General features: G+C 50.0%; 1 protein-coding gene across 1 annotated transcript in view; it reads right to left on the bottom strand.

The window, feature by feature from the left end:
- The window catches only part of LOC144668538 (isobutyryl-CoA dehydrogenase, mitochondrial-like), a 70,506-nt gene extending 59,629 nt beyond the window's left edge, over window positions 1-10,877 (bottom strand). Inside the window, 3 exon segments of the mRNA XM_078530675.1 lie at window positions 4,625-4,725; window positions 10,741-10,810; window positions 10,812-10,877. Of these exon segments, the coding sequence (XP_078386801.1) occupies window positions 4,625-4,725; window positions 10,741-10,810; window positions 10,812-10,877 (237 nt within the window).
- Window positions 10,878-22,402: the final 11,525 nt, after the last annotated feature.

The raw sequence follows: 22,402 nt of genomic DNA, 5'->3' as shown, positions 1-22,402 counted from the left end.
TGACTAGTCTGAGAGATAGCTCTCCCAATTTTGGCACTCGCTCCCAGATGTTAGTAAGGAGGTCTTTGCAGGGTCAACAAGGCTGCGATTGCCATTGTCGCTTCCGGTGCCTAGGTCGATGCCGGGTGGTCTGTCCAGTTTCATTCCTTTTTTGAGGCTTTGTAGCGGTTTGATACAACCCAGTGGCTTGCTAGTCCATTTCAGAGGGCAGTTAAGAGTCAACTACATTACTGTGGGTCTGGAGTCATATGTAGGCCAGATTTCCTTCCCTAAAAGGACATTTAGTGAACCAGATGGGTTTTTACAACAATCATGGTCATCATTAGACTTTTAATTCCAGATTTTTTTATTGAATTCAAATTCCACCATCTGCTGTGGCTGGATTCGAACCTGGCTCCCCAGAGCATCACTCTGGGTCTCTAGATTACTAGTGCAGCGACAATACCACTACACTGTCATATTTTAATCTTCAAGCTGAGAAGAGTTCAGGGCTTAAAAAGGGCATAGAAAATCCTCAGCAAAAGATAGCACCCGAACAAACCACATGAGGGTGCCAGCGGAGCACAGGGCTCTCCGGAACCCCCAGTCATGTATCTTTATCGGAAGTCCAAGGTAGAAGTCCCAAATGAATTCCTTCTCAATGACTCAGGTATGTTTCTAGAACTGTACCAGCAGCTAGGAGTGAACAAGGGAAAAGCCCTGTGGCAAGCAGAGCAAGAGAAAGCAGAAGTACAGAGAATGTTTGTATCAAAGCTGAATTAGTAAAACTAATTAGACCTGAAGTACAGCCAGGCATGACAGCAGACAAGGAATGCACTCAAAAGAAGTCATTGCCTTGAAAGACTGAGGGACCAATACGTGCTTCTGGAAACACACAAGGGACTAAAAAAAGTCATTGAAGACTACTTCAGGAAAAACTGTGTTGGAGCTATCAGTAGTGACAAAGCAATACGTTGAAACACAGTGAGAAGACAAGAATTGAACAGGAAAATAAACAGTTGAAAAAACGAATTATCCTTCAAGGTCAAATTCAAACAGTACATAACCTTCAGCAACATGACGCAATAAAGATTACCTTGAGCTGCAGAATGGTAGGACAAACACAATGCTACTCTGGTAAATTACAAGAAAACTCAAGTTGAAGTAATTGGCCTTTGCAATGAAAAACCTGCAATGAAAGGACCTTCACATGCTACAAGAATTCCTCAGGTCAGAGTTAGTTCCTCTAGAATATTATGAAGTTAAACAAAATGCATTTAATGCCACTCTGAAAGAAAAGAATCAGTTTTCAGAGAAGACTCAGGAATGTTCAATATTCCAGGAGGAAGCCAATAGATACAGGAAAGAGGCTGCAGCACTGAAGGAAACAGTTGGAAAAACCTTGGAAGACCATTACATTTTCAAAGAGATATATGAAGAGACGAAAATCAAGAACAATGGCAAGCAAAGGTAGAAGTTCTCACGATAGAGCATAAGATGTTTCAAAAGCAATTGGCAGAAGTGCAATTACAGAAAACGAGCTTGAAAGTTAAGAGGAATTATACTCAGCCGAGGAAGGACTGAGCAGTGTAGAGAATCAACTTTCAAGTACCAAAGAACTGATGCTACTAACATGGAAGTGCAACACTTGAAAGAGGACTTGAAACACTTAAATAATGAACTGGTACAAAGTATTGCTGAAAAAGAGAGACATTTTATTGAAACTTCTCGTCTTGCACTTGGGGAGGCAATGGCGTGGTGGTATTGTCGCTGGACTAGTAATCCAGAGACCCAGGGTAATGTGCTGGGGACCTGGGTTCAAATCCCACCACGGCAGATGGTGGAATTTGAATTCAATAAAAATCTGGAACTAAAAGTCTGATGATGACCATGAAACCATTGCCGATTGCCATAAAAACCCATCACTAATGTCCTTTAGGGAAGGAAATCTGCTGTCCTTACCTAGTCTGGCCTACATGTAACTCCACAGCAATGTGGTTGACTCTTAAATGCCCTCTGAGCAAGGGCAGTTAGGGATGGGCAATAAATGCTGGCCTAGCCAGCGACGCCCACATCCCACGAATGAATTTTAAAAAATCAGGACATTTCGCAAGAATACAATGTAAGGGAAAACAACAAATTTATGTATGAGAATTCTGCTGACTGACTGCCAAGTGGACTCCGCATTGCCATGGAGAATGCACCAGTTGATGGTGATTGACAGCTAACTGCCAAGCATTGTTTGAAATTTAAACCAGGCAACTTGAGTCTGATTGGTCAAGGCATTGCCTTGAGGAAAGAACCAGCGAATGGCTCTCATTTTGTTTAACTGAAACAGACACAATGTCTGTACATGCTCTGTCCATAACGAACATGGCTCTGTGTATTAATATCTGTAGCTCCCAGTACATGCAAATGCAGCACACTGCAAGGCCGACTGACAATCTCTTCTCATACGGTATAAATTTGTTGTTTTCCCTTGCATTGTATTCCTGTGAATTGTCCCGATGAGTGCTAGACGAAAAGCTTCGCAAAAATGTATTATTTTTCGGCAATACTCAAGTTCAGTATTCAATACTACAGAATGACAACTTGTCCAAACAAATTCAGCAAAGACAGACATTCAATTAAAATTCAATGAACTTCAAGCATCATTAAGGTCGTGAGAAATGCCTGGAACCACCAAGGTATGGCAACAAACAGCTGTTTGTACGTCATCCATAACCAGCCTCTCTCTCTCCTGAAAAATGATGCCTGTGTAGCCCTGGATCTCCTTCAGTCAGTGGAGTGTGTCAAGACTACCACTGTGGCTAGCCAGCCAGAAAACACTAAAGCGTATTCAGACTCAGATTTCACCTACAATCTCTCTTCCCAGGGCAGATTTGTCCATCATCATTCCAGGTCCTGGAAAGTCCCCAATAGTCAGACCACCTATCGCCCACAAGATTACCATGACGCCACCAGTACCAGAGAATGAGCAGCAGTCTGAGAAACTTCTAACTCCAACTACAACGATGATACAGCATCCACTGTGCAAACAATGCAGCTAGTATGTCAGAACCACAAGGGTTGCTGGAACCTGGTACCATCGACAACAAAATGCAGAGGTGAGCATACCTTCTTCTCACTACAGGAACACTCTTCCTCAGCCTCAAAGAGCTTTGAGACGGCCCACACGGAGAAAGAAGAGAAAGCTGCGCCAAGGAAATGAATGTCATGTTCATCCACCTCACAAGAAACAAGCATATCAGCAACCATGGATCAACGCAATAGATGAACCCACCAGGCCTGGTTCAACATGAAGCAATGAAAGAGAAGAATGAAAGAATACTCAAATGCAAGTCCAACCTCTAAACCAACAGCAAGAACCAGAACCAACAGAGTTCACCGCTCCTCTGACAGAATGGTAAACGAGATGTGGAAGGGTTATAAAGCCTTCAGACCGCCTGAACCTATAACTTCAAGAACTTGAAGGGGGAAATGGGATAGTGAGAATGTCGTAATAATGCCAAAACAATAATAGCAATAATGTTGGAATAGCATTAAGACAATAACAAGGCAAATGCATAAGACTAATAACAACATAAGACATGACGTAAATAGTGTTACTCCATATCCATGAGATAAAGACTTGGGGGGGGGGGGGGGGGGGGGGCTAGTATAAGGGTCTGGCGCATACAGGGTTAATGTGATTAATACTGTACTCAGAATACAGTACTGCCCACACAATAATGTAAGAAGGTACATGACTCAGACCTAGGGTAATTGTGGTGATGAACAGAGACATGTTAAGACATAAACGTGGAGATAGCTCCTTGCTTGCACCCTTTACTGTATGTATGCATGTATATTGTTACAAGTAGCTAATAAAGACTTGCTCTTAACATAAAGACTATATAAAGACTTCTTTACCAAGCATGTTCTGTAACCAACACCATTGCAACAGTAGTGTCACTGGAGTTGTAATCCAGAGACCTGGGCTAATTCTCTGGGAGACAGGTTCAAATCCCACCATCACAGCTGAATTCAATTAATAAAATCTGGAATTGAGAGTGAGTTTCAGTAACGGTGACCATGAAACTATCATCGATCATTGTAAAAACCCATCTACTTCACTACTGTCCTTTAGGGAAGTAAATCTGCCAACCTTACCTACTCTGGCTTGGCCTGTTTGTGACTTCAGATCCATAGGAATGTGGTTGACTCTTAACTACACTCTGAAGTGGCCCAGCCAGGCACTCAGTTCAAGGGAAATTAGGGATGGGCAACAAATGCTGGCTTTGCCAGTGACGCCCACATCCCATGAAAGAGTAAAGAAAAAATACTCTTCAGTCTTCAATCATATGCTGGGTTTCAACAGCGATGTCATTAGTTGATTAATTGTCAGATATGGCAACTGGATATAGCAAAGTTTCTGATCTGATTCCACAGCTGTGGGATCATTTAGCAGTATTGCTGCAGCCTGGCAGTAGGACCCCAAATTATCTTAATGGTCAACTGGTTAGTAAAAATTATCAATTTGCAAGACTGGTGGATACGTAAAGATAAATCAAGCTGGAGACTTGATTTATCAGTTCTTCTGCAGTATTCTAATTCCCAACTATTGCAAGTGGCTATGGTTAGTGCAATTAGCATGTCACTTTACCTTCTGATCCCACTCTGCCATGTGTGGAGCCATTTCATTCAAAGCAAAACTGAAGGCCACTTTCTGGAATTCTTTTTGGTCATCTGAGAGCCCAACGGAGGCTGTAAGAGGAAAGTGTGGATATGGCTACATTTTGACACTCGATCTTATAGCAGAGGAGGCCATTCAGCCCATTGTGCCTATGTCAACTCTTTGAAGAGCTATCCAATTATTCCTACTCTTGCCCCATAGTACCCCAAAATGTATTATGCAAAGTATTATCCAATCCCCATTGAAAATTAAGGATAAATCAGCCTCCACAACAACTTGCTTCATTAAAAAAGTTCCCTCTGACTCTTTTGCTAATTATCTTAAATCTGTGTCACCTGGTTACCAACTCTGCTGCCACAGCAAACAGTTTCTCCTTATTTACTCTTATCAAAGCATTCCACAATTCTGAACATGTCTTTCAAATCTCCCATTAATCTTACCTTTTCTAAGAAGGAAACCCTCCTTCACACAACTGAAGTTGCTCATTTCTGGCACCATTTTAATCGATTATTAGGGCACCTTCTCCAAGGCTTTAACATTCTTCCTGAAGTGTTATCCAGAATGGGAACACCACCCTGGCTGATTCTAATGCAGTGATTTATAGAGTCACCAAAACTTCTTTCTTCCTCCCACCTCCTGTCACTCAAGCCCCACTCTCCCACTTTTTCCATCCCCACCACCCACTCAAACCCACTTCTCTCCCTCCCCCTGCTCAAAGCCCGCTCTCCCCCTCCCCCCGCTCAAACACGGCTCAACCTCTCCAGCCCGCTCAAGCCCTCATCGTCCCCCCTCCCCCCGGTTCAAGCACCCCCTACCCCTCCCCTTCCCCCCGCTCAAGCCCCCCCTCCCCCCCGCTCAAGACCCCTCTCCCTCACCCCCCACTCAAGCCCCCCTCTCCCTCTCTCAAACCCTCCTCTCCCCCTCCACCCATCAAACCCCTACCAAACCCTCTCCACCCGTCAAACCCCCTCCACCTGCTCAAGCCCCCTTCCCTCCCGCTCAAGCCACCGTGCTCCCCATCGAGTCTGCACCGACAAATGAGAAACACCTGATCTACCTACCTAATCCCATTTACTAGCACTTGGCACGTCATTACATTCAAGGCTATGGGCCAAGTGCTTATCCAGGTACTTTTTAAAGGATGTGAGGCAACCCGCCTCCACCACCCTCCCAGGCAGCGCATTCCAGACCGTCACCACCCTCTGAGTAAAAAAGTTTTTCATCACATCCCCCCTAAACCTCCTGCCCCTCACCTTGAACTTATGTCCCCTCGTGACTGACCCTTCAACTAAGGGGAACAGCTGCTCCCTAACCACCCCGTCCATGCCCCTCATAATCTTGTACACCTCGATCAGGTCGCCCCTGTCTTCTCTGCTCCAATGAAAACAACCCAAGTCTATCCAACCTCTCTTCATAACTTAAATGTTTCATCCCAGGCAACATCCTGTGAATCTCCTTTGCAACCCCTCCAGTGCAATTACATCCTTCCTATAATGTGGCAACCAGAACTGCACAAGGTACTCCAGCTGTGGCCTCACCAAGGTTCTATACAACTCCAACATGACCTCCCTACTTTTGTAATCTATGCCTCGATTGATAATGGCAAGTGTCCCATATGCCTTTTTCACCGCCCCACTAACATGCCCCTCTGCCTTCAGAGATCTATGGACACACACGCCAAGGTCCCTTTGTTCCTCAGAACCTCCTAGTGCCATGCTGTTCATTGAATACTTCCTTGTCAAATTACTCCTTCCAAAGTGTGTCACCTCACACTTTTCAGGGTTAAATTCCATCTGCCACTTATCTGCCCATTTGACCATCCCGTCTATATCTTCCTGTAGCCCAAGACACTCAACCTCACTGTTAACCACCCAGCCAATCTTTGTGTCAACCACAAACTTACTAATCCTACCCCCCACATAGTCATCTATGTCGTTTATATAAATGACAAATAATAGGGGACCCAGCACAGATCCCTGTGGTACGCCACTGGACACTGGCTTCCAGTCACTAAAGCATCCTTCTGTCATCACCCTCTGTCTCCTACAACTAAGCCAATTTTGAATCCATCTTATCAAATTACACTGTATCCCATGTGCATTTACCTTCTTTAAAAGTCTCCCATATGGGACCTTGTCAAAGGCTTTGCTGAAATCCATATAAACTACATCAACTGCACTACCCTCATCTACACACCTGGTCACCTCCTCAAAAAATTCAATCAAATTTGTTAGGCATGACCTCCCTCTGACAAAGCCATGCTGACTATCCCTGATCAAACCTTGCCTCGCCAAGTGGAGATACATTTTCTCCTTCAGAACTTTCTCCAATAGTTTCCCTACCACTGACGTGAGACTCACTGTCCTGTAGTTCCCTGGCTTATCTCTACAACCCTTCTTAAATAGCGGAACCATGTTAGCTGTTCTCCAGTCCTCTGGCACCTCTCCCGTGGCCAGAGACGAATTAAAAATTTGGGTCAGAGCCCCTGTGATTTCCTCCTTGCCTCCCTCAGCAGTCTGGAACACAAACCATCCAGACCTGGAGATTTGACTACTTTTAAGCCTGCCAACACCTGCAATACCTTGTCACTCCCTATATCAATTTGCTCAAGAACCTCGCAGTCTCTCTCCCCGAGTTCCATACCTTCATCCTCATTCTCTTGGGTGAAGACGGATGTGAAATATTCGTTCAACTCTCTACCGATGTCCTCTGGCTCCACCCATAGATTGCCCCCTTGGTCCCTAATGGGCCCTACTCTTTCCCTGGTTATCCTCTTCCCATTGATATATTTATAGAATATCTTGGGATTTTCCCTACTTTTACCAGCCAGAGCTCTCTCATATCCTCTCTTTGCTCTCCTAATTGGTTTCTTAAGCTCCACCCTGCACTGTTTGTACTCCACTAATGCCTCTGTTGATTTGCTTCCCTTGTACCTGCTAAAAGCCTCTCCTTTCCTTCTCATCGTAACCTGAATATCTCTGGTCATCCATGGTTCTCTGGGCTTGTTACTCCTTCCTGTCACCCTAGAGGGAACATGTTGAGCCTGTACCCTCCCCATTTCCTTTTTGAACACCCCCCACTGTTCCTCTGTAGATTTCCCCACAAGTAGCTGTTCTACCTTGGCCAGATCCTGCCTTATTTCACTAAAATCCGCTCCCCCACAAACCAAAACAATTTTTGCAATTTGTCTATTTCTTTGTCCATAACAAACTTAAACTGTACCATGTTGTGTGTCGCTATCACTAAAATGCTCGCCCACCACCACCTCAACCACCTGTCTGGCTTCATTCCCCAGAATTAAGTCCAGCACTGCGCCGTCCCTTGTTGGACCCACACTTTCTCTCCTCCCACCCTGCGCTCTCCGCCTCCCACTCCCCCCCCACGCGCACTCTCCCCCCTCCTCCCCCCCCGGCGCTCGCTCTACCCCCCCGCTTTCCCGCCCTGCGATCTCCCCACCCTCGCCCTCTCTCTCCCCCGCTCGCCCACTCGCTTGCTCCCCCTCTCGCTTGCTCCCCTCGCTCTCTCTCCCCCCCTCTCTCCCACCCCTGCTCTCCCCCCTCGCTCTCTCTCCCCCCCCCTCGCTCTCTCTCCCCCCTCCTCGCTCTCTCTCCCCCCTCCTCGCTCTCTCTCCCCCCTCCTCGCTCTCTCTCCCCCCTCCTCGCTCTCTCTCTCCCCCCTCCTCGCTCTCTCTCCCCCCTCCTCGCTCTCTCTCCCCCCTCCTCGCTCTCTCTCCCCCCTCCTCGCTCTCTCTCCCCCCTCCTCGCTCTCTCTCCCCCCTCCTCGCTCTCTCTCCCCCCTCCTCGCTCTCTCTCCCCCCCTCGCTCTCTCTCCCCCCCTCGCTTTCTCCCTACCCCCCCTCTCTCTCTCTCCCTACCCCCCTCTCTCTCTCTCCCTACCCCCCTCTCTCTCTCTCCCTACCCCCCTCTCTCTCTCTCCCTACCCCCCTCGCTCTCTCTCCCTACCCCCCTCGCTCTCTCTCTCTCCCCCCCCTCGCTCTCTCTCTCTCCCCCCCCTCGCGCTCTCTCTCCACCCCCCCTCGCGCTCTCTCTCCACCCCCCCTCGCTCTCTCTCCACCCCCCCCCTCGCTCTCTCTCTCCCTCCCCCCCTCCTCGCTCTCTCTCTTCCCCCCCCTCCTCGCTCTCTCTCTTCCCCCCCCCTCGCTCTCTCTCTCCCTCCCCCCTCCTCGCTCTCTCTCTCCCTCCCCCCCTCCTCGCTCTCTCTCTCCCTCCCCCCCTCCTCGCTCTCTCTCTCCCTCCCCCCCTCCTCGCTCTCTCTCTCCCTCCCCCCCTCCTCGCTCTCTCTCTCCCTCCCCCCCTCCTCGCTCTCTCTCTTCCCCCCCCTCCTCGCTCTCTCTCTTCCCCCCCCTCGCTCTCTCTCTCCCTCCCCCCCTCCTCGCTCTCTCCCTCCCCCCCTCCTCGCTCTCTCCCTCCCCCCCCTCGCTCTCTCTCTTCCCCCCCTCCTCGCTCTCTCTCTCCCTCCCCCCTCCTCGCTCTCTCTCTCCCTCCCCCCCTCCTCGCTCTCTCTCTTCCCCCCCCTCCTCGCTCTCTCTCTTCCCCCCCCTCCTCGCTCTCTCTCCCTCCCCCCTCCTCGCTCTCTCTCTCCCTCCCCCCTCCTCGCTCTCTCTCTCCCTCCCCCCTCCTCGCTCTCTCTCTTCCCCCCCCTCCTCGCTCTCTCTCTTCCCCCCCCTCCTCGCTCTCTCTCTTCCCCCCCCTCCTCGCTCTCTCTCTTCCCCCCCCCTCCTCGCTCTCTCTCTTCCCCCCCCTCCTCGCTCTCTCTCTTCCCCCCCCTCCTCGCTCTCTCTCTTCCCCCCCCCTCCTCGCTCTCTCTCTTCCCCCCCCCTCCTCGCTCTCTCTCTTCCCCCCCCTCCTCGCTCTCTCTCTTCCCCCCCCTCCTCGCTCTCTCTCTTCCCCCCCCCTCCTCGCTCTCTCTCTTCCCCCCCCCTCCTCGCTCTCTCTCCTCCCCCCCCTCCTCGCTCTCTCTCTTCCCCCCCCCTCGCTCTCTCTCTCCCTCCCCCCCTCCTCGCTCTCTCTCTTCCCCCCCCTCCTCGCTCTCTCTCTTCCCCCCCCTCCTCGCTCTCTCTCTTCCCCCCCCTCCTCGCTCTCTCTCTTCCCCCCCCTCCTCGCTCTCTCTCTTCCCCCCCCCTCCTCGCTCTCTCTCTTCCCCCCCCCTCCTCGCTCTCTCTCTTCCCCCCCCCTCCTCGCTCTCTCTCTTCCCCCCCCTCCTCGCTCTCTCTCTTCCCCCCCTCCTCGCTCTCTCTCTTCCCCCCCCCTCCTCGCTCTCTCTCTTCCCCCCCCTCCTCGCTCTCTCTCTTCCCCCCCCCTCCTCGCTCTCTCTCTTCCCCCCCCCTCCTCGCTCTCTCTCTTCCCCCCCCTCCTCGCTCTCTCTCTTCCCCCCCCTCCTCGCTCTCTCTCTTCCCCCCCCTCCTCGCTCTCTCTCTTCCCCCCCCTCCTCGCTCTCTCTCTTCCCCCCCCTCCTCGCTCTCTCTCTTCCCCCCCCCTCCTCGCTCTCTCTCTTCCCCCCCCCTCCTCGCTCTCTCTCTTCCCCCCCCTCCTCGCTCTCTCTCTTCCCCCCCCTCCTCGCTCTCTCTCTTCCCCCCCCCTCCTCGCTCTCTCTCTTCCCCCCCCCTCCTCGCTCTCTCTCCTCCCCCCCTCCTCGCTCTATCTCTTCCCCCCCCTCGCTCTCTCTCTCCCTCCCCCCCTCCTCGCTCTCTCTCTTCCCCCCCCCTCCTCGCTCTCTCTCCTCCCCCCCCCTCCTCGCTCTCTCTCCTCCCCCCCCTCCTCGCTCTCTCTCCTCCCCCCCCTCCTCGCTCTCTCTCCTCCCCCCCCTCCTCGCTCTCTCTCCTCCCCCCCCCCTCGCTCTCTCTCCTCCCCCCCCTCCTCGCTCTCTCTCCTCCCCCCCCCTCCTCGCTCTCCCTCCTCCCCCCCCCTCCTCGCTCTCCCTCCTCCCCCCCCCTCCTCGCTCTCTCTCTTCCCCCCCCTCCTCGCTCTCTCTCCTCCCCCCCCCCCCTCCTCGCTCTCTCTCTCCCTCTCCTTTACCCTCCGGCTGACATTGAGCGCGCACTGACTGTTACCGGCAGTGACACTCACGGTCGATGCAGCTGTGGAAGGACCTGGCGGGAGCCGGGCTCGGCGGTGAGGCCCAGGCCTGGGCGAAGCCTTGAGGTGGCGCTGAGAGTTTTCCAGAGGGAGCACGAAACCCTGAGAGACATCATCCCCAGGAACATGGCAGCCCGGCCTAGACCCGGGGGCGGGGCTAGAGCGGAAGGGAGGGGTTAGAGCGGGGGCGGGGCTAGAGCTGGGGGAGGGGGTCTAGAGCAGAGGGGCGGGGGGGCTAGAGCAGAGGGGCGGGGCTAGAGCGGGGGCGGGGGCTAAAGCAGAGGGGCGGGGCTAGAGCGGGGGGCTAGAGCAGGGAAGGGGTTAGAGTGGAGGGGCGGGACTAGAGCGGGGGGAGGGGCTAGAGTGGGGGAGGGGCTAGAGCGGGGGTCTAGAGCTGGGGGGACTAGAGCGGAAGGGGGTGCTTAGAGCGTGGGAAGGGCTAGAGCGGAGGGGAGGGGCTGGAGCGGAGGGGAGGGGCTAGAGTGGGGGAGGGGCTAGAGCGGAGGGGTGGGGCTAGAGGGGGGCCGGGGGTAGAGCGGGAGAGGGAGTAGAGCTGGGGGAGGGGCTAGAGCAGGGGGCCGGGGCTACAGCGGGGGCGAGCAGGGGGCGGGGCTAGTGCGGTGTGGGGGCTACAACGGGGGTGGGCGGGGCTAGAGCAGGGGGCGGGGCTGGTACGGAGGGCAAGAGCAGGGGAGGAACTAGAGAATTGGTCAGGGCTAGAATAGGGAGCGGCTAGAGCTAAAGGGAGGGGCTAGAGCAGGGGGAGGGTTAGAAGGGGGGAGGGGTTAGAGAAGGTGGAGGGATTAGAGCGGGGGGAGGGGTTAGAGCAGGGGGAGGGGTTAGAGCAGGGGCGGGGTTAGAGCAGGGGGAGGGGCTAGAGCAGGGGGAGGGTTAGAAGGGGGAGGGGTTAGAGAAGGTGGAGGGATTAGAGCAGGGGGAGGGGTTAGAGCAGGGGGAGGGGTTAGAGCAGGGGATTAGAGCAGGGGGAGGGGTTAGAGCAGGGGCGGGGTTAGAGAGGAGACAGCATTAGAGGTTGGAGTTGGAGTAGTGAGGGGGCTGTTCAAGCTAAGGGTGTGGTTGGAAGGGGATGAATTAGGGTGAAGGGATAATCAGGGTTAGATCAAAGGAGTGGATTTAGGGCAGAGGGCGGGGTTAGTGCAGGGGGCACTGTTAGAGTGGGGCGGGGTTCGAGTGGGAAGGGGATGGGGTTAGAAGCGAAGGAGGGTTTGGGTGGTGTCCAGATGGCTGCAACGATGAGTACGACCTTTGAGGAGGTATGGTGTTTCCCACCCTGTTCCCCGCGGGGATCACCCAGTGATCCTAATGCTGAACAATATCGAAAAAGGGAGCATGGCGGCAAATTCTTTTTCTCATACAGTTTGTCAATGGGATAAAAGTAAAATACTGCGGATGCTGGAAATCTAGAACAAAAACAAAAAATACCTGGAAAAACTCAGCAGGTCTGACAGCATCAGTGGAGAAGAAAAGAGTTGACGTTTCGAGTCCTCATGACCCTTCAGCGGAACTGAGTAAAGTTAGGCGAGGGGTGAAATATAAGCTGGTTTAAAGGGGGGGGGGAGAGAGGTTGGGGGGGGGGGTTGTAGGGACAAGCAAGCAGTGATAGGAGCAGATAATCAAAAGATGTCACAGACAAAAGGAACAAAGAGGTGTTGAAGGTGGTGATATTATCTAAGAAAATGTGCTAATTAAGAATGAATGGCAGGACACTCAAGGTACAGCTCTAGTGGGGGTGGGGTGGAAAGACTGACAGGGTATTACAGTTATAGATTTAAAAATAATGGAAATAGGTGGGAAAAGAAAAATCTATATAAATTATTGGAAAAAACAAAAGGGAGGGGGAAGAAACGAAAAGGGGGTGGGGAATGGGGTGGGGGTGGGGGTGGGGGTGGGGGGAGGGAGTTTAAGATCTAAAGTTGTTGAATTCAATATTCAGCCCGGAAGGCTGTAAAGTGCCTAGTCGGAAGATGAGGTGCTGTTCCTTCAGTTTGCGTTGGGCTTCACTGGAACAATGCAGCAAGCCAAGGACAGACATGTGGGCAAAAGAGCAGGGTGGAGTGTTAAAATGGCAAGCGACAGGGAGGTTTGGGTCTTTCTTGCGGACAGACCGCAGGTGTTCTGCAAAGCGGTCGCCCAGTTTGCGTTTGGTCTCTCCAATGTAGAGGAGACCGCATCGGGAGCAACGAATGCAGTAGACTAAGTTAAGGGAAATGCAAGTGAAATGCTGCTTCACTTGAAAGGAGTGTTTGGGCCCTTGGATGGTGAGGAGAGAGGAAGTGAAGGGGCAGGTGTTGCATCTTCTGTGTGGGCATGGGGAGGTGCCATAGGTGGGGGTTGAGGAGTAGGGGGTGATGGCGGAGTGGACCAGGGTGTCCCGGAGGGAACGATCCCTACGGAATGTCGCCGGGGGGGTGAAGGGAAGATGTGTTTGGAGGTGGCATCATGCTGGAGTTAGCGGAAATGACGGAGGATGATCCTTTGAATGCGGAGGCTGGTGGGGTGATAAGTGAGGACAAGGGGGACCCTATCATGTTTCTGGGAGGGAGGAGAAGGTGTGAGGGCGGATGCGCGGGAGATAGGCCGGACACAGTTGAGGGCCCTGTCAACCACCCTGGGTGGAAAACCTCTGTTAAGGAAGAAGGAGGACATGTCAGAGGAACTGTTTTTGAAAGTGGCATCATCAGAACAGATGCGACGGAGGCGAAGGAACTGAGAGAATGGTACAGAGTCCTTACAGGAAGCGGGGTGTGAGGAGCTGTAGTCGAGGTAGCTGTGGGAGTCTGTAGGCTTGTAATGGATATTGGTGGACAGTCTATCACCAGAAATTGAGACAGAGAGGTCAAGGAAGGGAAGGGAAGTGTCAGAGATGGACCAGCACCTCATCTTCTGACTAGGCACTTTACAGCCTTCTGGACTGAATATTGAGTTCAACAACTTTAGATCATGAACTCTCTCCTCCATCCCCACCCCGTTTCCGATCCCCCCTTTTCCAATAATTTATAATTTTTAAACAAATATATTTTTCTTTTCCCTCCTATTTTTAAATTTATTTTGATCTATTGTTTCATCTCCACCTTTTTAACCCATTTTGATCCCTTCCCCCCACCCCACCCCCACTAGGGCCATCTGCCACTAGCTTGTCCTGCTTGCTACCCTTAATTTCCCCATTAGCATAAGCTTTAGATAACATCACCACCGTCAACAACACTTTGTCTTTTTTGTCTATGACACCTTTGGCAATCTCTTCTTGGCCTCCACCTATCACTGGCCCCCTATCGAGCTCTACCTATTCCACCCCCCTCTACCAGCTTATATTTCATCTCATTTCTATATGTCTTAGTTCTGATGAAGGGTCATACGGACTTGAAACGTCAACTGTATCCCTCTCCGCAGATGCTGTCAGACCTGCTGAGTTTTTCCAGGTATTTTTGTTTTTGTTGTCAATGGGATAGTTGTCACCACCCTGATTGACTGTTCTGTTAGACTGTCTGATTGGCTAATCAGGACTTGCTTCTAAAGGAGATAATGGAGCCTAACTGGACCCCGGGGGTCCTGCCTAACGCCCCCCCATCCCCTGCACTCTCCAAACTATGCACCACCCAATGCTTCACCCCTACTCTTCACCCTCCATCTCGCACCTCCCCCCTTCAGCTCCCCCACCCTACACACCCCATGCCGCATTTTCCACCCTTCACTGTCCCCCCACCCTGTTCACCCCACCCTACTTTCACACAGCCTATTCCTCCCACCCCATCCTTTTCTCGCACTATTCAACCCCTACACCAGATTCCTCCCTGCTACCCCTCCACAAAGCTGGGGATCTGTGCCCAGACCAGCAACCTTGCTGCATCATCCTGCCCAACTTTCCCCACCCTGCCTCCATCACTCTGTTCTCCTCCCTCCTGTATATAATCATAGAATCATGGACTGGTTACAGCACAGGAGACTATGGGGCCTGCCATGTCCATGCATCCCAGTAAATGCCATCTGCTTTCATCGGGGGTTGGGTTGCCAACCCCTGGTCAAAGCATGTGGATGCAACAATCAATAATGAAGGCCAATGTTATTGAGGCTTTCATCGCAAGAGGATTTGAATACAGAAGTAAAGATGTCTTGCTGCAATTGTATAGAGCCTTGGTGAGACCGCACCTGGTGTATTATGTCCAGTTTTGTCTCCTTATCTAAGAGAAAGTATACTTGAAATAGAGGGAGTGTAACGAAAGTTCACCAGACTAATCCCTGGGATGTCGAGATTGTCTTATGAGGAGAGATTGAGGAAACTGGGCCTGTAATCTGAGGATTGAGGAAACTGGGCCTGTTTTGAAGAATGAGAAGTGATTTCATTGAAACTTGCAGAATTCTTACGGAGCTTAATGGTGGATGTGGGTATGATGTTTCCTCCGGCTGGTGAGTCTAGAACCAGAGGACACAGCCTCAGAATAAGGGGTAGGCCATTTAAAACTGAGATAAAGATGCATTTCTTCACTCAGAGGGTGGTGAGTCTTTGGAATTCTCTACCTCAGAGGGATTTTTTTCTTTTTCGACTGGTGCAGACATGATGGGCTGAATGGCCTCTTTCTATGCTGTAACTTCTATGGATCAATTGTTCTATGGCTGTGGAAGCTCAATCATTGAGCGTGTTAAAGACAGAAATCGATAGATTTCTGGTGCGTAATGACATCAAGGGATATGGAGATAGTGCGGGAATGTAACGTTGAGGTAGATGATCAGCCATGATCTAATTGAATGGCAGAGTGGAGTTGAAGGACTGAATGGCCTACTCATGTTCCTATGTACCTAAACCTTCCAGATTGAGGCATGGATTTTCTGAGACTTGGTGAAGTTCCCCACCCACATGCCTGCCCAGTCTGCTCTGCAGAGAGGCAACCCTTGTTTGGGTGATCAGAAATGGGACTGATTAATGTGGCTGGTTATTGTAGCCCCGCCCTCCACTCTAACCCCAACCCCTCCCCTCTGTAACCTTGCCCCGCAATTCTTTCAGCTGAATTTGTACTTCTGACTCATTGTATATTGTTCAAAAAAGGGATAAAGATAAGCTCAGCAAGTACAGGCCAGTCCTTTTAACCTTGATGGTGGGGAAGTTTTTAGAAATTATAATTCAGGACAAAATTAATAGACAGTTGGGCAAATGTGAGTTAATTAAGGAAAGCCAGCATGGATCTGTTAAGGGCAATTCATGTTGAACTAACTAGCTTTAATTTTTTGATGAGGTAACAAAGAGGGGTGCTGAGAGTAATGCTGTTGATGTGGTTTACATGGGCTTCCAAAAGGCATTTGATAAAGTGCTGCACAACAGACTTGTGAGCAAAGTTATAGCTCATTGAATAAAAGGGACAGTAGCAACATTGCAAGTTGCAAATTGATTGATGACAGGAAACAAAGGGCAGTGATTGATTGGTTCCCCAGTGGTCAGCATTAGGACCCTTGCTCTTCCTGATATATAGTAATGACCTAGACCTTGGTGTTCAGGACACAATTTCAAAATTTACAGATGATATGAAACTTGGAAGCATTGTGAACTGTGGGGAGGATAGTGCAGAACTTCAAAAGGACCTAAACAGGTTGGTGGAATGGACGGACAAGTGACAGATGAAATTTAATGCAGAGTGCGAAGTGATTCATTTTGGTAGGTAGAATGCAGAAAGACAATACAAAATAAGGGTACAATTCTAAAGGGGGAGGGGGGGTGAAGGAGCAGAGGGACTTGGGTGTATATGTGCATCAGTCATTGAAGGTGACAAGTTGAGAGAGTGGTTACTAAAGCATACAGCATCCTGGGCTTTATCAATAGAGGGATAGAGTACAAGACCAAGGAAGCTCTGTTAAACTTTTATAAAACACTAGTTCAGCTCAGCTGGAGTATTGTGTCCTGTTCTGGGCACCACACTTTAGGAAGAATTTGAAGGCATTAGAGAGGGTGCTGAAAATATTCACAAGAATGGTTCCAAGGATGAAGAACTTCAATTATGAGGATAGATTAGAGAAGACTGATCTCCTTGGAGAAGAGAAAGTTGGGAGGAGATTTGTTAACGGATTCAACATCATGAGGGGTCTGGACAGAGTAGATAGGGAGAAACTGTTCCCACTGGTGGAAGGATCAAGAACTACAGGGTACAGGTTTAAGGTAATTGGCAAAAGAATTGATGGTGACATGAGGAAAAACTGTTTCACGCAATGAATGGTTAGGATCTGAACTGCGCTGCCTGATAGTGTGATGGAGACAAAGTCAATTGAGGTTTTCAAAATTGGATCATTATCTGAAAAGGAAAGGTTTACAGCTATAGGGAAAAGGCGGGGGCGTGACACTAGGTGAATTGCACGTTCAGAGGGCCAGCACAGACACAACAAGCTGAATGGCCTCCTATAACTATTCTATGATTTTATGATTCTAAATAGAATTTACAGCACAGAATCAGGCCACTTGGCCCAATAGGCCTGTACTGGTGTCCACACTCTGCAAGAACCTCTACCCACCCCTCTTCATCTAAACCGACAATAACAACTTCCATTTACATAGCACTTTTAATGTAATGCAACGTTCCAAAGCGCCAAACCAAACAACAAATCGTTCTATTCCTTTCCCCATTTTGATTACCTAATTTCACCCATAAATGCATATGTGCTATTTGTCTCAACCACTTCCAGTGGTAGCAACTTCCACATCCTAACCACTCTTTAGAACAGAAGTTTCTCCAAATTCCTTGTTGCATTTATTGGCAAATATATTTATGACCCCTCAATTTTCACTTGCTCTTATGCGATGTGCATTTGTGTACAGGACATCTCTTTGGGTCACTGTTTCACTGTCCCCAGCCTACCGTATGTCCTGCTGGTACTTTCATCAGACTTTTTCACACTGCGTAGTTGTGCCCTATAAGGTATGGGGCTGTGGTGTTCAGATGGGTTTGAAATGGCAACAAATGTAGGCTGTAAACAGTTGAGTTAAAGCAGTCAGGCTTGATTTTAGAGCTGCAGGAAAATAGTGTGTATAATTGGTGACAGGAAAAGGAACTTGCTTGGAAAATGCTAGGAAAAGCTATAAAACAAAAGGAAGTGTATTTTAACTTGAGGTATCTGAATGATATTTGGACATATAAGGCCCTGATGATGAACTGTGGGGTGTTACCATCCTGTGATTTGGACTTTGGTCCTGGTTTAGGACTAGATTTGCTAAAGGTTTCAGCTTTGTGGACCCCATTGTGATGGCAGTTCCAGGAAGAAAATGTTTATCAGTTTTGGTTAAGAATAATTCCACTGGGAGGAGGGGAATTTTAGGGGTCATACCTGTTCCTTAGATTTGTTCCAGTTACCATATCTTAATGCTCAAAGCAGAAGTGGTTTAGGGAGTGCTTTACAGATTCTGCTCCTTTGTTGCACTTGTCACAACTCACTGGGGATACCGCGCTGTAATGTCAAGCCCCACTACTCCCCGAGCCATGACAAATGTGAGAAGGTTTAATCAGACCATCAAATTGCCCCAATTTTACCTACCTGTGTAATTTAATTTATGATTAACAGAATATGAGCACCTGGTTTGTAAACTTAACAAGTAAATAACTTAAGCAAATTGTTTTTAACCAATGACAAAAGAAAGAAATATGAACTGCTAACCCTTAACTCTGTAACTTACTCTACCCCTTTTTTAACCCCTATACACAAACACACACACACATAAGACACACAGAATAGGGATTTTAAGGGTGAAGTATAAACAGTTCGATCGCACCAATCTGGAGTACAGGGTTAGATGAGTTGATTTTGCTTGAAGTCTTCCAAGCTCCTTGCAGACTTGAGATGACCTTTCAGTGCTTTCAGTGTGGTTTACTAGTTGAAAACCTGTTTTAATGTCTCTGTTGGCGATTTCTCCCCTTTTCTCTCCATAAGACCATAAGACAGGAAGCAGCCAGAATTGATGGGAGCATCGGAACATCGGAGCAGGAGGAGGCCATTTGGCCCCTCGAGCCTGCTGCACCATTCAGTAAGGTCGTGGCTGAGCTGGTTGTTGTCTCAACTCCACTTTCCTGTCTGCCCCTCATAAACCTTGAATCCCTTGCCTAACAAAAATCTGTCTAACTCAACCTTGAATAAATTTAAAGACCCAGCCTCCACTGCATTCTGGGGAAGGGAATTCCACACACTAATGACCCTTTGAGAGAAAAGAAATCTCCTCATTTCTGTCTTAAAAGGGAGATCTCTTATTTTTAAACTGTGTCCCATAGTTTTAGTCTCCCCCACAAGAAGAAATACCCTCCTGGTATCCACCCTCTCAAGTCCCCTCAAGATCTTATGTGTTTCAATAACATCACCTCTCATTCTTCTAAACTCCAATGTGTATAGGCCCAACCTGTTCAACCTTTCTTCATAAGATAAGCCCTTCCTCTCAGGAATAGGTTTAATGAACCTTCTCTGAACTGTTTCTAAAACAATTATATCTTTTTTATATGAGACCAAAGCTGCACACAGTACCCCAGAAGTGGTCTCACCGTTCCTCTTGTAATAGTGCCAACATTCAATCTGCCTTCCTAATCACTTGCTGTACCTGCATACTAGCTTTTTATGATTCATGTACACCCAGATCCCTCTGTACCACCGAGTTCTGCTGCAGCATCTGTGGAGATCTGTGGTCAGGCAGCATCTGTGGAGAGAAACAGAGTTAACAATTCAGATCGATGACCTTGCATCAGAACTTTTTAAAAAAATTCTTGCTTGGGATGTGAGTGTGACTAGCTAGGCCAACATTTATTGCCCATCCGTAAATGCCCCTGAGAAGGTGGTGGTGAACTGCCTTCTTGATCCGCTGCAGTCCATGCGGTGTAGGTACACCCACAGTGCTGTTAGGGAGGGAGTTCCAGGATTTTGACCCAGTGACAGTGAAGGAATGGCGATATATTTCCAAGTCAGGCTGGTGTGTGGCTTGGAGGGCAACTTACAGGTGGTGGTATTTCCATGTGTCCACCACCCTTGTCCTTCTAGGTGGTAGGGATCGTCGATTTGGAAGGTGCTGTCAAAAGAGCTTTGTTGAGTTGCTGCAGTGCATCTTGTAGACGGTATAAGCTGCTGCCACTGTGTGTCAGTAATCAAACCCAGCATTGATGCAGCAGCAAAATACTGAAGATGCTGAAAATCTGAAATGAAAACAAAAAAAAAATGCTGGAAATACTCAGCAGGTCAGGCAGCATCTGTGGAGAGAACAGTGTTAATGTTTGAGGTCAAGGTGACTTTTCATCAGAACTGAAGAAAGATAGAAAGGTAATAGGTTTTGAGCCAGTAGAAAGGGGGAAGGGGCAGGAAGATCAAAAGGGAAGGTCTGTAATAGGTTGGAAGCTGGAGAGACTAAATAACAAGATTTCATGGTGCAAAAGTTAAAGAGAGTGGTAATGGGTATAATAAAGAATCAAAAGATGTGTGCAGATGAGGTGGTCAGGGGAAGAGGATGCGTTTGGGGTCGGAGGGGGAGGATGCGTTTGGGGTCGGAGGGGGAGGATGCGTTTGGGGTCGGAGGGGGAGGATGCGTTTGGGGTCGGAGGGGGAGGATGCGTTTGGGGTCGGAGGGGGAGGATGCGTTTGGGGTCGGAGGGGGAGGATGCGTTTGGGGTCGGAGGGGGAGGATGCGTTTGGGGTCGGAGGGGGAGGATGCGTTTGGGGTCGGAGGGGGAGGATGCGTTTGGGGTCGGAGGGGGAGGATGCGTTTGGGGTCGGAGGGGGAGGATGCGTTTGGGGTCGGAGGGGGAGGATGCGTTTGGGGTCGGAGGGGGAGGATGCGTTTGGGGTCGGAGGGGGAGGATGCGTTTGGGGTCGGAGGGGGAGGATGCGTTTGGGGTCGGAGGGGGAGGATGCGTTTGGGGTCGGAGGGGGAGGATGCGTTTGGGGTCGGAGGGGGAGGATGCGTTTGGGGTCGGAGGGGGAGGATGCGTTTGGGGTCGGAGGGGGAGGATGCGTTTGGGGTCGGAGGGGGAGGATGCGTTTGGGGTCGGAGGGGGAGGATGCGTTTGGGGTCGGAGGGGGAGGATGCGTTTGGGGTTGGGGGGGGAAAAGATTTTTTAAAAATTCATTAATGGGATGAGGATGTTGCTGGCTGGGCCAGCATTTATTGCTCATCCCTAGTTGCCCTTGAGAAGGTGGTGGTGTGCTGCCTTCTTGAACCACTGCAGTCCATGTGGTGTGGGTACACCCACAGTGATGTTAGGGAGGGAGTTCCAGGATTTTGACCCAGCGACAGTGAAGGAACGGTGATATATTTCCAAGTCAGGATGGTGAGTGACTTGGAGGGGAACTTCCAGGTGGTGGTGTTCCCATGTTCACAAGGTCAGCAGTGGGGATGTTCGCTGATATTTGCACAGTGTTCAGCACCGTTCGCGCCTCTTCCGATACTGAAGCAGTCCATGTCCAAATGCAGCAAGACCTGGACAATATCCAGGCTTGGGCTGACAAGTGGCAAGTAACATTCGTGCCACAAAAGCGCCAGGTAATGACCATCTCCAACAACAGAGAATCAAGCCATCTTCCCTTGACATCCAATGGCATCACCATTGCTGAATCCCCCACTATCAACATCCTAGGCATTACCATTGATCAGAAAGTGAGCTGGACAAGCCATATAAATACTGTGGTTACAAGAGCAAGTCAGAGGCTAGGAATTCTGCGGCGAGAACTCACCTCCTGACCCCCCAAAGCCTGTCCACTATCGACAAAGCACATCAGGAGTGTGATGAAATAGTCTCCACTTACCTGGATGAGTGCAGCTCTTGTCTACAAAGAACTGAAGTTAAGAAAACTCACTTTGAATTGGATTATCCAGGGTACTGTGTTTCTTTGCCTGTCTTTTAAAATCAATGTGTCTTATTGTTGCCTTGACGAAAGCTTAATGGGAGTTAGATAAACCAGGAGATTTAGAAGTTATTACAGTACTAATTTGTAGATCAATGCATGTATTTAAAATCATTTCTTCTATTAATTAGTGTTTAATTTAGTAAGAAACCTATAAAACTTGGTGGTCTTATTACTACTGAATTCAGGGCACGAATCTCGAAATTTATACAAATTGCAAAATAGTTGTGGCAGTTGTTTCAAGTTTCCCTTCGGGATTTGAGTGGCTCAGCATTTACCATCGGCTGTGCCATAACAACTGACCTGAACCATTAACTCTGTTGCTCTCTCCGCAGAAACCACCGGAGCTGCTGATCCTTTACAAACATTTCTCTTTTCATCTCTAGCCCAACCACATTGCATTGGGAATGGGTCGTTTGACAGGGGGCGGAGCTGAGTGACAGGGGGCGGAGCTGAGTGACAGGGGGCAGGGCTGAGTGATGAGGCGGAGCTGAGTGACAGGGGGCAGGGCTGAGTGACAGGGGGCGGAGCTGAGTGACAGGGGGCAGGGCTGAGTGACAGGGGGCGGAGCTGAGTGACAGGGGGCAGGGCTGAGTGATGAGGCGGAGCTGAGTGACAGGGGGCAGGGCTGAGTGATGGGGCGGAGCTGAGTGACAGGGGTGGAGCTGAGTGACAGGGGGCAGGGCTGAGTGATGGGGCGGAGCTGAGTGACAGGGGGCAGGGCTGAGTGACAGGGGGCGGAGCTGAGTGACAGGGGGCAGGGCTGAGTGACAGGGGGCGGAGCTGA

Source organism: Cetorhinus maximus, chromosome 2 (genome assembly GCF_964194155.1).
Source record: "Cetorhinus maximus chromosome 2, sCetMax3.hap1.1, whole genome shotgun sequence".
NCBI lineage: Eukaryota > Metazoa > Chordata > Chondrichthyes > Lamniformes > Cetorhinidae > Cetorhinus > Cetorhinus maximus.
Note: the sequence above shows the minus strand (reverse complement) of the source record. Positions and strands in the feature narration are given on the sequence as shown.